At 26.4% G+C, this 18642-nt stretch overlaps 1 protein-coding gene across 1 annotated transcript; it reads right to left on the bottom strand.

Moving 5' to 3' along the window:
* Positions 1–1069: 1069 nt before the first annotated feature.
* Positions 1070–2143, bottom strand: LOC141898937 (uncharacterized). The gene has a single exon (XM_074785090.1). The coding sequence runs from the start codon at positions 2141–2143 to the stop codon at positions 1070–1072; it is 1074 nt and encodes a 357-aa protein (XP_074641191.1).
* Positions 2144–18642: the final 16499 nt, after the last annotated feature.

Below are 18642 nucleotides of genomic sequence, written 5' to 3' on the forward strand. Positions count from 1 at the left end.
AGAAGCGTTATCTCAAACGAGCATCCGTGGCACGGAGCGTCGGGCAACAAACCTCCTGAAAGCATAAATAAAGTCTTCAGTAGTATTACTATTTACAATTTCTATATGTACACCGCGCGACACAGCACACGTAAACAAACATATGTAACGTTTCATATCACCTCTTACAATTAGAAGACCACAATAGTCTACCCCAACGTAACTAAAAGCAGGCAACTCGTCAACTCTACACGATGGCAACGCTGGTGGATTAGGTTTTGTGAACGGTTTTGCTTGCGACAAGTTACGCAACGTCGTACTTGTGATTTTACCAACTGTCGAATTTGCGGGACACAAAACTTCTCTCTAATTTTTGCTACCGTTGTAGAAATACCAAAGGGTCACACATCAAAATGAGAGTTACGAGCTATCAACTCAGCCAATCGAGAGTTCTTTGGAATCATAATCGGAAATTTAGTCTCGTCGGACAGAGACGTATTTTGTAATCGACCTTTACACCGGACGATGCCATCTCTGTCGAGAAACAACTGAAGTTGATTAATCAATGTACATCGTTTTCCCGATTACCTGACAAGAAATCTAAGATGTTAGGATAACGACTATTTTGAAAATGTTTCACCCATAGAAGTTCAGCATCCGCAATTCGGAAGCACTGAGTGGACCCTTGTTACGCTCAGAATCTGAACATTTCACGTTTCTTACAAACCGACGCACTAACGCTGTAATTCTCAGTAATCTATACAAATGTGAAAATGTGAAAATGTTAATCACTTCAGCAATGGATAACATATTGTTTTCAAGTAAATTATCACAATTATTAATCTCAACATTACTGACTACCACAGTAGATTTGTCAACGAGAAGTTCAACAGGTCTACGAGACGCATTTAATAACCAATCAGGTCCGTGTAACCACAAGTCACATTTCAAAACTTCTGACGTATTGCCTCTCGTTAGCAATAATGCTAATTTTCGACAGGTAATGTATTTCTTATTTCTTCGACTCGAAACAACTCGCCAACCAAGCACTATTTGACTGTCGCACCAGGCAAATACTTTCATTGGGCGATCAATAACCATAGAAATCGAGTTCAATACATGATTTACCAATCGTGCGCCGATCAATGCGCCCTAGCTCGAGTTTAGGAACAGTGATTTCTTTGACAGGTGCTACCCTAGCTTTGGCTATTACTAAAGAGGATTCATCTTTACAAACTAGGTAAACCACTGCGCCGTAGGCTAAAGTACTACTATCAAAGAAGACGTGTAACTCTATCGGGTACTCTGTGATACATGAATTCATAATTCGAGAAAACCGAGTATCCAAACTTTCATGTATGTCATTTATGATACAATACCACATCTTACATATTTCGTGTGACAATGGATCATCCCAGTCATAATTTTGTTTCCAGATCGACTGCAAAAGAATCCTAGATCGAATGGTAACTGGTAAAAGTAAACCCAGTGGATCGTGGATAGAAGCAGCCTTTTGAAGGATGATACGTTTTGTCAATTCGGAATCACTGGACATGTCTTTGGTAACAAAAGACATCGAATCACTCTCAATATGCCAATACAGACCGAAAACTTTACCTACGGAACATTTCTCCAAAGTTTCCTGTTTAGCAGCAGACTTCTGGAGCTCTGGGGAATTAGATGACCAACATCGCAAGTTAAAATTATCTTCGGAGAAGCAATTGCGTGAATCATGGAGAAATTTGACGGCCTCAAATTCGGAATGAACGCTAGTGACAACATTGTCTACATAAATGTCTCTCAGAAGCTGCTGTGACAGAGGGAAATCTATATTTCGTAGATGGAAAATAATTGAACTATTCAACAAGAATGGAGAGCATGTAGCTCCAAACAAAACTCGTTTGAATCTCGATACGATCAACTCACTATCGGGATCATTGGGGTTACTCAGCCAAAAGAATCTAGTGGCATCGCGACACGAAGGTCTAATAGATAATTGCAGGAATGCCTTTTCAATGTCTGCAGTAATACCAAACTTAAAAAGCCTAAAACGTATCATTATTGAGCAAAGATCATTCAATAACGGTGGACCACTCTCCAGACAATCGTTTAGAGAAACTGATGACTTTGATTCTCGCGAACTGCAATCAAAAACTATTCGCATAGGCGTGGTTGATGATTGTCTGAAAACTGGGTGGCGTGGTATATAGTGCTCATGGCTATCGACAATAGAAGGATCAGTTACGATTTCAATAAAATCTTGTGCTAATTGATCTTGAATGATTTGATTATAACTGTCTAAGTACTTATCAAGTCTTTTTCTATCTCGAAAATTTATGTCTTAGAGTGAAAACGGTAGACATACCTTGAGCTGCGTGTTTTTCTTTCAGATGGTCGTCACATTTCTTTTTCCATTTCGTGAATTGACCTCGTTGCACCTTCCGTAGCTCCTCTAAGTTTCAAAATCTGTCATGTCGTGAACTTCTGGTTACTTCGTTCTTCAAATTTTCTTCAAATGGGTCCGGCTCGAGGGACCAAATTGTAGCGACTGTTGACAACAAGGACGAACGACGAACGACGAAAACCAGAGACGACCAGAGACAACAAGGCAGTCCTTACAGTAACAAGGTTTAGTGCGGTCTAACATTTTATTTAGTTTAAGATTACAGGAAAACTCGGTGGGAAAATGCATGACTGTGAGTAATAGGGGTAATAGGCTTTCAGATCAAAGGTCGAAAGGTCGAGCTCATTAAAAAACAAAATATTAAAAGTAATTAAAAAACTATAATATATTTTCATAACCGTGTGTATTTTATATTAAAACTAAATATTTATTCTAAGATATCAATAATATAAAAAGCATATTGTATTAAATCAATTGGTCGCTCCACTTCGCTACCGCTCCGCTCCGCGACCAATTGATTTAATTACAATACACAAATTCATATAATCAAATATATTCAAATGATAATAATTATTCTATTGTTCAACTGAAATACACACGGTTATGAAAATATATTATAGTTTTTTAATTACTTTTAATATATGTTATTAATGAACTCGACCATTCAACCTTTAACCCGAAAGCCTATTACCCCTATTACTCTTAAAATATTCATATATATATGAATAACATTTAAATCATTGAACTTCTAAAATCAATTTTAATAAAAAATATAGTATTAAAATGGAAGCAAATAAATACTACTGCCCAACATGTAATATCGATATAGATAAATCCCAAAAAGCAAGACACAATAAAACTATAACACATTTGTTTTTAGTCCAGTTGGTTAAAGCAAAAACATTTATCGAATTAAGGAACTCAACACATAGTGAAAAATACGTTGAATCGTTATAAACACCCGATAATACTCAGCTATATAGTTGGTTGTATTAACTCTAGTAAACATATGTTACCAGCTTATATTTCAATTGTAAAGAGTTAATTAATTTCATTAATCTAAATGCTTTTATTATTGTTTTTTTTCAACTTCAACACGTTGTGTATACAGCGAACGTAGCGAATCACAAATCTCATAATTTACAAGTCTCAACACGCTTGTTCTAGATGTTTATACTAGAACATGATTCTATTTGAGCCTATATACATTCAATGTACAGAGCCATAGAATAAATCTATAAATTCACAGCTGTTACAGTTGTTACTATAACGACGAGACATTATTACACGTCATAATCAGAAACGTGTAGAATATTCTAGAACCGGAACTAGATGGCGTGGCATAATCAACGACGTGTCATTCTAGAAATCACCCCGGAAATGGATATACGCTGTAATATTGTGCTCAGGATATTCTATCTTTCGAAACGAAATAAGGAGTTTATAGTTTACAATTATAAATCTAAATGTAAGTACTGTTTGTTGTAGTTATTAAGGCTATTAAATACGAAACCTTTAAATATATTTAAGTGTATTTAGTATATCTTTTAGATAGTTAGAGTTACCGCTAATATCTTTTAGATAGTTAGAGTTGCCGCTAATATCTATTAGATTAATAAAACGCCATACGCATCAAGAAGTGATAGAGAAACTCAAGATACTCTTTCTGACTGAGGAATCAACAGCAATGGATATCAAACCAATAGAAATTAGCACAAGAAACACAAGAATCACCAAAAGATCGTCGAAGAAACTATATAAGAATTTCAAAAACATTAAGACTCCAATGATTAAGTTTAACATTTGTTGATGTAGTTAAATATTTACCAGCAATTGAAAAAATGTTTGTAATTATAAATTGTATTTATAGAAATCAAATGATGTATTGGAAGAAACGGCCGAACAACTTGTATAATGTATTGTGTAAATCTGATTGATGAATTTTTATGTTCGGTCGTTTCTATTCAGAATGAATATATAATTATGATTAGCGCATGCGCATTAAGCAAAAGCGCTCCTATAAGAGCGGTTTTGCCTAATGCGAACACGTTTAGATATTTTATGTCGGTCGTTTCTATTTACATAATTATATATTCATTATGTAAATATAATTATGATTAACGCATGCGCATTGATCAAAAACGCTCCTATAAGAGCGGTTTTGCCTAGTGTACATACGTTTGAATTTTCTATGTTCAGTTGTTTCTATTTCACAGAATGAATATATAATTATGATTAACGCATGCGCATTGATCAAAAACGCTCCTATAAGAGCGGTTTGCTTAGTGCGAACACGTTTTGATATTTTATGTCGGTCGTTTCTATTTTACAGAATTTACAGAATGAATATATGATTATGATTAGCGCATGCGCATTAAGCAAAAGCGCTCCTATAAGAGCGGTTTTGCCCAGTGGTATTATTTAGATATCAAGGAATCGAAACAACTTATCAAAAGCAGCGAGGAATGAAAAAGGATGACGTTGGTCGAAGAAATGGAAGAGGATTCTAAAATTATTAACCAATTTAGTAAAAAAATACATATAATAAATGGAACCAGAACAACCACAAACTATCAATATTACAAATAACACTGGCGTTATAAACATATATTACAAGAAGTGTTCTAAATGTGAATTAAATAAATCATTAACAGAATTTAGTAAGCGTAAGATTAGCAAAGATGGTTTTCAATATTGTTGTAAAACTTGTACTAAACTATATACCAAACAATACCGAGAAGATAATATAAAACATTATAATTATTATATGACAAAATATATGAGAGAAAGATATCAAACAGATCTTAATTTTAGATTGAAACAATGCTTAAGGTCTAGATTAACACAATTATTCAACAAAGAAACACATTCAGAAACATTAACTAATTTGTTGGGTTGTTCAGATGAATTTCTCAAATCATGGATTATATTTCAATTCGATGATAAAATGAATATAGATAATTATGGGGATTATTACCACATTGATCACGTGTTACCAATATCTAAATTTAACATGAATGATGAATACAATAAAAAACTTATTTGGGGTTGGAAAAATTTAAGACCTTTAGAAAAGAAAGAAAATCAAACCAAATCTAATAAACTAGATTTACAATTATATTTGGAACAGTTGAATAAAGCAAGGAAATTTATTGATTGGTGGAATAGTAACCCACAGAATGAACAATATGTTGAGGAATTTGATATCAAGGATCCGAAATGACTTATCTGGACAGTTATAGTTACTGCTCCTAATAGATAAACAAAAGTAGTGAGATATCAAATAGAATTCAAATAAAATATATTAAAAAAACAATCACTTCAACTGCTAGTGAATTCTGTTATATTTTTAATATTTTCTTTTCAAAAAGAGAATACTTTATATTTTGAATAGATTCAAATAGAAATTCTTTAAATTCAAATAGCTAGTATCAGTAGTCAATACTAGAATTCTTTAACTTTAATTATCTAGTATCATTTGAAGAATACTTATAATATTTTTTTTGCTTTTTTTCTCTAATATAAATGTCAAAGAAATCTAATAAGAATAGTATTGATATTGAAAAGACATTAGATGATTTGGGTATAAGTGATAATAATGATAATGTGGCAACTAAATGTGATAATAAAATTGATAGTAATATTGATTACGAGTACTATTTATATTGTAAACATCATCTAGAATTATTAATTGCTGGCGGGAAATCTAAGGACTTCTTGGGAAAAATAATAACTTTTCAAGAACTAGACTCTATGAAACCAGATAAAGTAATAAAATATTTTAAGATTTATGAAGAGTCAAGATTAGCTAGAATAAATAATTCTATTTCGGATGGTATTGTCAAATGTTATTCTAAGTTATGTAACCAGTTAATACCAATTGATGATGAAAATAAATTATATAATGATTTGAAAAATGACTATTTAGTTATGACTGAATTACAAAAATGGGTTGGTTATGCTTCATTCCAATTAGGATCGGTTATGACATTGATTTCTACTGGAGTTATAACATTTTCGAACATCAAACCTATGGAATATAAATCAGGTAAGAACGAAACAGATGTACTACAACAAAACGCCGAAACAGAAAATGAATCAGAACAAAAATTAACTAAAATAAATGAGTGATGGAGTTAAGAAAAAGGCTAGATCCGAGAAACAAATTAAATGGGCAAGAGAATTAGGTAAAAGATCTTCAGAATTAAAAAAAGCTAAGAAAAAGAAATTAACTGATATAAATGAATCACCTGATATTGATTCAAATAATAATCCATCTAATTCTTCTAATGTTGGAAGTAATTATGAATTATATATTACAATTGGATTAGTAACAGTTATTATATTATCCGGTGTAATATATAAATCAAAATTCAAATCTGACGATAAAGATGATCGGAAACTTAGTTATCCATGTACAGACAATAAACCTATCATACCAGAAAATAAATCAAATGAAAATAAATCTAAAATATTATTAATGGATTAAAATATGATGAAAAAAGAACAATATTTAAGAGAGTTATATTATAACCCAGAAAGTGAAGTATCATATTCTAACGTTTCAGAATTATGGAATAAAATTAAATCTGATAATAGCAATATAAAATATAGTGAATTAAAATCATGGTTACAAAATCAACCCACATATCAAATTCATAAAAAGATGGATAAAAAATATTTAACAAGAAAAGTAATGGTTTCATATATTGACCAACAATGGCAAGCTGATTTAATTGACATGAAGAACTTAGAAGAATATAACAAAGGATATTTTTGGATACTAAATGTTATAGATATATTCAGTAGATACGCATGGAGTATCCCGATTAAAAATAAAACTGGAATAGAAGTAACAAATGCTTTTAAATCTATATTTAAAGAAGCTATTCCAGATAAGATACAATTTGATGAAGGTAAGGAATTTTATAACAAACATTTTAAAAAACTATTATCTGATAACGATGTAGAATATTTTTCAACACATTCAGATAGAAAAGCATCTGTTATAGAAAGATTTAATAAAACATTGAAAACTAGAATGTGGAAATATTTCACCGCTAATGAAACATATAAATATATCGATGTGTTAGATGATTTAATGAAAGGTTATAATAATTCTAAACATAGTTCTATAAATATGAAACCTATACAAGCTAGAAAAGAAGAAAATTCAGAAATAGTTTGGAATAATTTATATGGCACATTTGTTACATATGATTTTGGAGAACCTAAATTTATATAGGACAACATGTTAGAATTTCTAAATATCGAAAAACATTTTATAAAGGTTATACCCCTAATTTTACAGAAGAAATATTTAAAATTAAAAAGATAATATTAACTAAACCTTTTGTTTATAAATTGTTTGATTTAAAAGATGAAGAAATATTAGGTTATTTTTATGAACAAGAATTATCATTAGTACCAAATCCAGATGAAATAGAATACAAAATAGAAAAAGTATTGAAAACAAAAACTCTTAAAGGAAAAAAGTATTCTTTGGTGAAATATAAAGGATACGATGATAAATTTAATGAATGGATTTTATCTAGTAAAATTAAAAGAATAAATGAATAAAGATTTATTTATATTTGAACCACATAATATGTTAGTTACTGGAGTTACAAATTGTGGTAAAACACATTTCATATTAGACTTGTTAGAAACTATTTATAAGAATCATTTTGATAATATAATATTATTCTGTCCTACATATGAAATGAATAAAACATATAATAGAGATATAGTTAAGATAAAAAAGTTTATTATATTAAACCCTAAAACAGTAAAAGAAAATTTAGATAATTGTATAAAAATTACATTAGATATTTATAAAGGATCTAATACATTATTTATTATCGATGATTGCGCAAATTTACATGATTCTAAAATTAGAGAAAGCGAGTTATGTTATTTAGCTTTCTCTGGTAGACATTTTGGGATAACAACATGGGTTTTAAATCAGAAATATAATTCAATTGTGAAAGATTTTAGAGAGAATATAAGATTTCTAGTTTTATTCTACAACAAAGATAGAAAATCTATGCAACAATCATTGGAAGAAAATCAAATTATACCTACTGAATTACATGATGAATATATGAATAAATTAAAGAATAATAAAGGTTCAAAATAATTAATGAGATTACAATTTCCATATGAATATAAGTTTATAAAATAACTATTTGTATACCTATGTATTAGATATCAGATATGTATTATATACCTCCCCTAATGTCTTTATTATCTTTAGTACTTTAGTACTTTTAGTACATAAAGAATAAATCTTTATTTTATTAGTAGTGAATAAAATAAAATAGAACTACTAAACTACTAAAGATAATAAAGACATAACAAAGACATATAGATTTATTATTACTGAATCAAATATATATAATAAATATGTGAGATAAATAAATCTATGATATTTATTACATCTATATGTGTTTGTTATGTCTTTATTATCTTTAGTAGGTTTAGTACTTTTAGTACATAAAGAATAAATCTTTATTTAATTAGTACTTAGAAAAATAAATATATAAATAATTTTTATAAATGATAAATCTATGATATATATAATAAATATATGTGATAAATAGATTTAATTATTGAAACTGTAATATATAAAATCCATCAGATGAATAAATATAATTATTGAAACAGTGTTATATATATATTTATATCTTTATTATCTTTAGTAGTTTAGTAGTTTTAAAAATAATTTTATTCACTACTAATAAAATAAAGATTTATTCTTTATGTACTAAAAGTACTAAACTACTAAAGACAATAAAGACACAAAGGGTATTATATTCATATTTTAAATTACTTTTCTGATTCTAATTCTGAAAACAATTTGCTCCATGCATCTCTTAATTCTTGTGATCTTCTTTCACCTAATAGTTTAAAATGATAACCATTACCATTCAAACCCTTAACAAAGAATTCATAAGTTAAATAAATATATTGGTTTAATTTGTCTTCACTTATATTTTTATATTCATTTTTTGCATCATTTCTTATTTTATTTATAACATCCTGTGAAAAATCTTCATAACGATAGTATTGAATTATTTCATCAAAGTTATCACTTATATTATCATTAGAAGCAACTTTTTTCAATTCTGTTAAAAAATCTATATTTTTAAATTTTATGAAATAATGTATACCCCAATAATTATTTAGATCAATTTTTATATATAACCGACGAGTTTTTAGATCTGATAATACTTGTTTTGGATTATTTCTTACATAATCGATAAAAATTGATCTATATAATTTCCTATGATCATTATTTTTGATATCAAAAAATGCATTTGGTACTCTATAAAGGTTATTTAAATCAGCAGCTTTTATTGTGTGTTCAAAAGAATTATCATGTTTAATTCTATCTTTAGGTAATACAACAACATTACACTTTTCACATATATTTCTTTCTATATTATCCAAATGTATCTGTGTTAATTTATGCTTTGAAAAATTACTACGACTTATATATTTATCACATTCTTCACAATATTTATCTTCTTTAACATTATCATTATCAATTTCACTATCATTATCCAATTCATTTAAAATCTTATTCTTATTTTTCTTATGCTTGAGTGAATTAAGATGAGTTGCCCAATTCTTATAACTTTTATACTGTTTACATACGTCACAATATTTTTCATTTGTCTTTTTTGATTCAATATCATATGTAGAGGGTATATTATAAGATATAGATCCTGTTACATCTTCTATTTTATATTCAATATCATTCTTATCTTCTATTTTATATTCAATATCATTCTTATCTTCTATTTTATATTCAATATCATTCTTATCTTCTATTTTAGTTTCAATATTATCTTCTATTTTATATTCAATATCATTCTTATCTTCTATTTTAGGTTCAATATTATCTTCTATTTTTGTTTCAATATTATCTTCTATTTTTGTTTCAATATCTTTCTTATCTTCTATTTTTGTTTCAATATTATTATTACGTTCAATTAAATATTCTTTGTATTGATTTAATTCATTTAATAAAAATGTTCCAATATATTCATTTATTCTTTTATAAGGTATTACATAATACAAATCATCATTGATTTCTTTATCAGCTTTGATTCTTTCATATACTTTACCTCCTTCCATTTAATATAAGATTTTTTATTAAAGTTAAAATTTTAATACATAACACTATCTAATTGTGAATTAACAATATTTAATTGCGCGTCAGATATAATATAAATGTGCATTTTAAAATTTTTGATTCCCTTTTTCTTTTTCATAAATAATTGTATTCCATCTTTTGTATTTTGTAATTTTTTTCCAGAACCATGTAATGAATTATCTTCAATTGTTCTAAAATCTAACCATAATGCATATTTATTACCGGTATAATAATCAATTTGATTAATGTTACAATTTTCAAATGATTTTATTTTTTCATTCATAAAATGTTTTTTAATTTCTACCCATTGATCTATCATTCTCATTCCTTGACAAAATATTTTATTCGCTATACCTTCGATAGTTATTTCTACTTTTGTTATTTCAGGATTATAATAATTGTCAACATTTATTGCGCCATTAGTATACGTTCCAATAGTAAAAAATATTAATATACCTTTAATAGATCTTCTAGGAAAGTTAATATTCTCATTAATTATTTCATCATTTGCATTAATAGTTACAGTTTTAAATTTATCAATATAATCATATAATAATGAAAACCCTTGATTATATTTAGTTTGAATTATACTTGAAATATTTTCATCAGTTACTGTATCATATTCTAAACATATATTCGATAATTTATAACTCATATCTTTATTAACACTAGATATTACAATTTCATTTACAGGAGCAAATGTTATCTCAAATATAACATCTTCTTGAATTGCGTATTTATATAAAGGTGCATTATTATTTATCAATTCAAAGTCTAATGGAATTTTATATTTGCTTCCATATATACTTTTTATCAATTTATCTACATCATTTGTTAATATTGCGCTATTAGCTTCTGATCTTAATTTATTTTGGTTTTCTGATTGGATTCCTTGAAATATCATATTATTTCTATTTTCTTTAGTTAACCATAAATCTTTATAGTGCATAAATAAATTATAATCATCTAATGAAAAAACTGTTTCCGGACCAATCTTTATTGTTAACTTTTTAATCAAATATCTTCCAACATTATCAACGACATAATTATTATTATTACCAGATACTTTTATATCAGCCGATAAATAAATACTATTTGGAACATAAAAAGTATTTTGTGTTAATCGAGGGATTCTAACGTATAAAGTTTCATCGGGATTAATATTTGAAGGGTTATGAGTAATTATATGATGTGATCTTTCTGCTTTAATAGCATTAGATATTCTATGATTCTTCGAAGGACTTATATAACTCCCACTCATTTATTTAACAAATAAAATTAATTATTTATTTTTTATCATGTTTACTAACCCAAAAATAATAGCACTTACAACTGTAATTAAAAATAAAATAATATGTTCAGCAGCAAAGTTAAGAATATTACCTGCAGATTTCAATATAAAACCAACAATTGAAGCAATAACTCCTGGCAATGCTGCAGCAGATTTTTTAGATAGTTCCCATAAATATTTTGCTAATTTCTTTAAACCATCTTTAACTTTATCTTGTATAGAATTATTACCTGGAGGTTTATCTGGTTTATTGGGAGTAGGAGTAGATTTCAAAGCATTTGATATTGCTAAACCAATTGTTGTAAATAACATAGTTACAGCTGTTAGAATTGAGAGAATTGTTATTCCTTCTAACTTAAATAATAACTTTATTCTGTCTTTTAATGATATTTCAGAATTTGGTTTAATCAACAAATCTTTAAAAATAACTTTTAATCTATTAATATTATAATCATATGATTTTAATAATAATTTAATTTCTTCTTTTTGTAATTCTATGTTATATTCTAAATCATCTTTTTCTTTTTCTAAATATACATTTCTTTTTTTAAATTCAATTTCTTCAATAACTTTATTATCTCTATCTAATTTTAATTGTTCTATTTCTTTATTTTTATCAGTTCTATCTTTTTCTAAAAATCTAATTTTAATATCTCTTTTACTTTTTTCATGCGCAATTTTATCAGCTGATTCTTGCATACCTTTAATTTCTCTACGTGCTTGTTCAGGAAATGCTTCTAATTCATCATCAGTTAAATCAAATAATCCTTTTTCTAGTAAAGATTGTATTCGATTTATTCCAGCACTATTCATCAGTTCTTCTGAATCTCTTAATCTATCAATTTGTTTTTCTAATTGTAATTTACTTGAATCATTATCAATTTGTTGAGTGTCTCTTCTAGATGTTTCGGGTGTTGAAGATCTTAATCTATCTAATCGATTTCTATTCTCTTCCATTTCTGGATCAAAATCAGTAGGATTTGGATTTGGATTTTTAAATGGATTTTTAAATGGTGAATATTTGTTTATATCAATTTTAGGAATTGGTTCTTTTTCATTTATTCTATCGATTGCATTCCATATAATTCTGAGAAATTCTGTGCCACCTTTTGAATGTTCAATTGTAGATAATGCTCGCATTTCAGGTTCATAAATATTTTCTTGACCCATTTTAGATAATTGAATTGATACAATTTTGTTATTTAAATCAAGATTATAATACCATGCATCATTTTTAAATTCTAAATTATTCATGAAATATGGGTCATCTTTAAAAATTTGTTCTACAACACCTTTTGGATCAATTTCATGTATTACAGCTATTGGTAGTAATTCGTTAACAATTGTATCTGTTACTCTAGATTTCATTTTATATAATTCCAAACGTTCATTAGGATATTTTTCTTCTTGTTTTACTAATAGTTCCATGAATTCTTTTCTTTCTGTTCTAGTTGAAATTTTACCACTTTCAAGAGCTTCTAAATATTTATTTAATTTTTCACGTACTTCGGTATTAATTCCATCATCATCATCATAATCATCTTCACCTAAATTAGTATTATATGCTGATTCATCATCATTATCGATATTAGCACCTGCATCATTATAATCATCATCAATATATCCTTCATTATCATTTCCCATGTCATCCAATGGAATATCTTCTACATCCATTTACATAATAAAAAAATTAAAATTTAAAATATAATATTCCTCCGATTACAATTCCTATACAAGTTATAGCTATTTTAGTATTTTCATGGGATTTATTATCATCATTTAGTTTAATTATATCATGTTGAATTTTATCAGTTTTTATATCTTCTGATGTATTGTAATCTTTTATTTTAGAATCATTATCCAATTTAATATTCTTAGTTTTAGTTTCTGTTGATTGAATGTGTTTTTTATTTTTTTCACCTTCAATTAATTTTGGAGCAGTAATAATCTTTTTATTTATATCATTTAATCCAAATGAATTATTTATTGTTGCAGTTTTAATTAGATTATTATAACCAATTATGTTTCCCATCTTTAATACTAAATCATTAGAAATAATTAATAGATTAGGTCCTATACAATAATTTAATCTAATATGTGATTTATCTAAATAATTTTGATATCTTATAATGTTTTCTGGAATCGATCTATTTTTATCATCATGTATGGAATCTTCAAATAAAACTTTAAACTGTTTCTGCGCATCGAATGAAGTGTTATCATTTCCAATTATTGGGGATCTTGTTTCAACTTGAGCGCCTAAAATACATATCAAATAAATTCTAATAGATTGATTTATTCTTTGTATACCTGATTTTGTAAAACCTTCACCATTTTCTAAAATGAAATTAACCCAACCATTATTATTATCAATTTTATAATTATGATAAGCTCCAATTCTATGCATATAATCAATTCTTTTTATTTCATACTGTTCACCAACACCTTGCAATTTACCATGCGCTCTGAAATCGGAATTAATATTTATATTAAATTCATTACATATTTTATAAAACTTGGATATATTAATATTATCATCCAATTCTTTAAAATATTTAGACCCGGGTAAAGGACATTCTAATTCATTTAATATTATTCTGATTTGAAAATATGTGTGAAATCTAAATATTGTGTGAATTAATTTTAAATCAGAATACTTCAAATTTTTATCTAAGTTATTTAAATGATCATTCCAACTAATTCCACATCCTGTTGTTGCACAATGAACAGCAAAATTTAATTGATTCTGCCAATATTTCATATTAGATTTTACTTTATATATATGATATTCATCTCGAGTAAAAGTAACTTCATATGTATTAAATATATTTTCCATTTTAGAAATAAAAAACTGTGATTCAGTAACATAAATTTCTAAATTAGTTAATGAATTTAAAACTACATTTTTATATGTAATATTTTTCTTAAAATCTGGAATATTATATTTAATTGATTTATTATATTGGAAAGCTTTTGGAAACCCCATTTATATAATTAAAAAATTAATAATTTATTAATTCTTTTAATAATTTATCTTGTTCTTCAACTGTTATATGACCATTTAAACTTATTGTATAATCTAGTGTGTTCTTTAATTTATTAATTTCTTTTATATTAGTTTTAATTTTTTCTTTATTACTTTTTATATTTAATTTTGAACTTATACCAGTTAAAACACTTGAACTTAATCCTAACACACCAATTGATATAGCTAAAGGTGTTAATGGACTAAATATTGCTAAAAATGTTATTACAGAACTAATTGTAACCGAACCACTTATAATCAAATAATATATAATTTTACTTTTTAAATATTTTTCCTTTTTTATCTTTAAGTCACTTTCAAATTCTAATATTTGTTTTTCTAAATATGTTTTTAATTTAGTTTTATTTATATCATGAGGAATAATATCAATACTATCAACTTTATCTTCCATTTATTTAGAATAAAAATTACTAATTAGTAAATTTATAAGCAACAAATATAACAATAACAGTTCCACCTAAAATCCATATTATTTCATATTTCTGTTGTTCTTTACTTGGGGTATAATAATCTGATAATTTAGGTTTGTATAGATGTAATTTTTCTTTATTTGTTACTGCGTTATATAAACTCATTGCATCATCAACTGATTGAAAATCTCTATGTGAAATCTTCTGATCATATAATTCTTTATTGATGTAATCCATATAGTTTTGTCTCTTTTCTCTATATTCTTCTGCAGCTTTATTATATTTCTCTAACGCTAAGTTATGTCTTCTTTGTTCTCCTAATGAACTATTTTTATCAATATGTTTAAATAAATAACCACCACCAGTAAATGCCAAGGCGTTAACAATTGCCGATCCTATAATAGTTATAATTGCAGAAGCCATTTATTTAGCAAAAAATTATGCATTTATATGGGAGGAATATATTTTTGTTTTTCCAAATAATCAATAGTTAAATTAGATAAAGTAACTGCTAATGTTAACTTTAAAATATCATTTATATCAAATCTATCAACATTAACACTTCCCATTTTGAATACTTTTTTTAATACCATTGAATAACCAACAGTTCCAACTGATAGTAATGCACCATTATATAATCCAGTTATTATCCACTTATTATCACTCATTTATTTATCAAAAAAATTACTATCATCAAAATATTTAGTTAACTTAGTGATGATTAATTCAACATTTATTTCATTACTAGTTTTATGATTATCATATATTTTGGTTAATATGTTTTTAATATCATCAATAATTCCATCTTCATTTAATTCATAATATTCTAAAGGTGATTTAATTAAATCAATTACTTTTTCTATATTATAATTTTCTTTATTAATCATTGATGCATTGTTAAATGATTTACTTTTTATATCAGTAATTACATCATTTAGTTTAATTCTCATTTCTTTACCATGTTTAAAATCAAACCCAAAACATATACTCGGTCCAACAGTTATATTCATTTATATATCAAAAAAATTACTCTTTACATCTTATAACTAATTCATAAATTACAGGGAAATTATTTAAATCAATTAAGTATCCATTATGATTTCTAATTTCTAATCTAAAATTATTAAAACGAGGAATGCATGGTTTGAAATCACATTCTGTTAAATTATAATTTATTTGCGTTCCAAATTCTTTAACATTCTTCAATGGTAAAATGTTTAGTAAACCAGAATTACAAGTTATATCTTTAGTTGCTTCGAATGTTTTTGTAGGATCGATTAAATTGCAATAAATATAAAAATGTGTAAAAGGCATTATATTTGGTGTAGCATCAGCATTGCGTATCCTTATATCTGGGGTTATTCCTAAAATTTTAGCTAAAGGTTTTTTAACTAGAAATTGATGTTGATCTTCATTACCTAATTTTATTCTTATTTTATCAGAACTATCACTTTTAATCAGTCTTAATCCAAATCCAGCAGATGCACCCATTTTCAACCGAGCTCTTCTATTAATTTCTTGAGCTAATGTTTCTAAATTATATAATCCTGGTTTAAGATAAAGATGAAACCATTTACTTTTATTTCTATCATGAATTAAAAAGACTCTATGTTCAATAGACTTATCCGATACATTGTAAATAGAATTACATAAACTTATATTAACTAATTTTAAATCTACACAATTCTTAAATTCTCTGTCTAATTGTACTAATAAATTATGTGATTTATAATTTGTAAGTTTTCTAGAATCAACAAATATTCTGTATTCTTTTAATTCCACCATTTATTTTACATATTTTCTTATTCGAAATCTATTTCATGGTGCCCTTTTTCATTCTTACCTTTATATACGAAATAGAAATCTCCAGAACATAATTCTTCTAGATCTTCACTTGATAATCTATGAAATCTATCTGGTAAATAAGTTCTGAATTTATATTTATTTCCTTTTAATCCTTCATATTCTAAATGAATTACTAATTTATCTCCATATTTATTAGTAATTGTTTCAATGTTAGTAATTAAATATTTCTTGTGAATTGTTAACTCAGTTAGTTTTTTAAATTTATAATCTACAGATTTGACGCTTGAAGTATCTTTAATTCTATCTAAGAATTCACTGTGTACTTGTTTACTCTCCATTTATTATACAAATTTTTATTGAAATTGATTAACACGCTAGAATCCTTTTCATAATCTCATTTTCTTTTGTTTCTTCTCTTTTGAATTTTATATATTCATCTAAATTGCAACCATAGGCGACTGTGTGGATTCCATCATCTAAAATATATCTTTTATCATCAAATGGGTTTAGACTTATCTTTTCAATTTCTTCAATATACATTTCATGATCTTCAGATCTCAAACATTTCATCTTATGTTTTCTAACTTCTTCATTAAATATACAATTGATGTAATCTTTGAAATGAATATTCTTTTCTACTACACTTTTGGTTATTCCTTTTAACTTTTTAGCTTCATGTTCTTTAGTTTTATATGAATACATTTTAGATCTAATACCTATGAACTCTATCATTTCTTCACCACCTAATTCATCTTTGAATTTACCGGGAACTTTTTTATTATCATTGCTAAACAATTCATGATTTTTAGGATAGTTACTGAAATCAAAATGATGATTTAATATTTTTAAATCATCTCTTATATTATCACTTTTTATCTTTAATATGTAAGAATCTGTATCAAAGTATAGAATTTCTATATGTTTTTCCCCAAAATGGGGTTGCAATACATTATAATAGAATTCATACATCAATAGCTTTGAAATTTCTAAAACCGATGCTCCAACATAAATAGGTTTATTGAACTTCATAGAAGTTCTTTTTAATTTAACTGCAGCTAAATTTTCATCAAATATTCTATTACCTATGAATTTCGGATACGATTGTAAATGCCTTATCCTTTTACCATTACTAACTAACTCAATATCATTTCTATTTCTAATATTTTCACATGTTTTTCCATAAAACGCATTATTCATCAATTTAAAAAATCCTTCTCAAAATCTGTTTTTGCTTCAGTTCTCTGTGTAGTATTAAAATCTATATATTTTTCAAACCACTTAGATTGACTAAATGAAATATATCTATGTACTTTTTTTAATATCATTCCTTGTCTCAAATAAAACTTCAACATTCTATAATGTACTACATAATTATATTTATCTTCTTGAGTTACCATTAACTTTTCAGTATGAATATGATTATCGGGTTTAATTCTTTTTTGATAATTTGATAATTCTTCATGTTTAACAGTTTTATGTTCGGGACAATATGCTAGATTTCTAGATTTGAATTTAATATTTTCAGGGTATTCTAAATCTACAACG

The sequence above is a fragment of the Tubulanus polymorphus genome, chromosome 2, assembly GCF_964204645.1.
Source record: "Tubulanus polymorphus chromosome 2, tnTubPoly1.2, whole genome shotgun sequence".
NCBI classification, from domain to species: domain Eukaryota; kingdom Metazoa; phylum Nemertea; class Palaeonemertea; order Tubulaniformes; family Tubulanidae; genus Tubulanus; species Tubulanus polymorphus.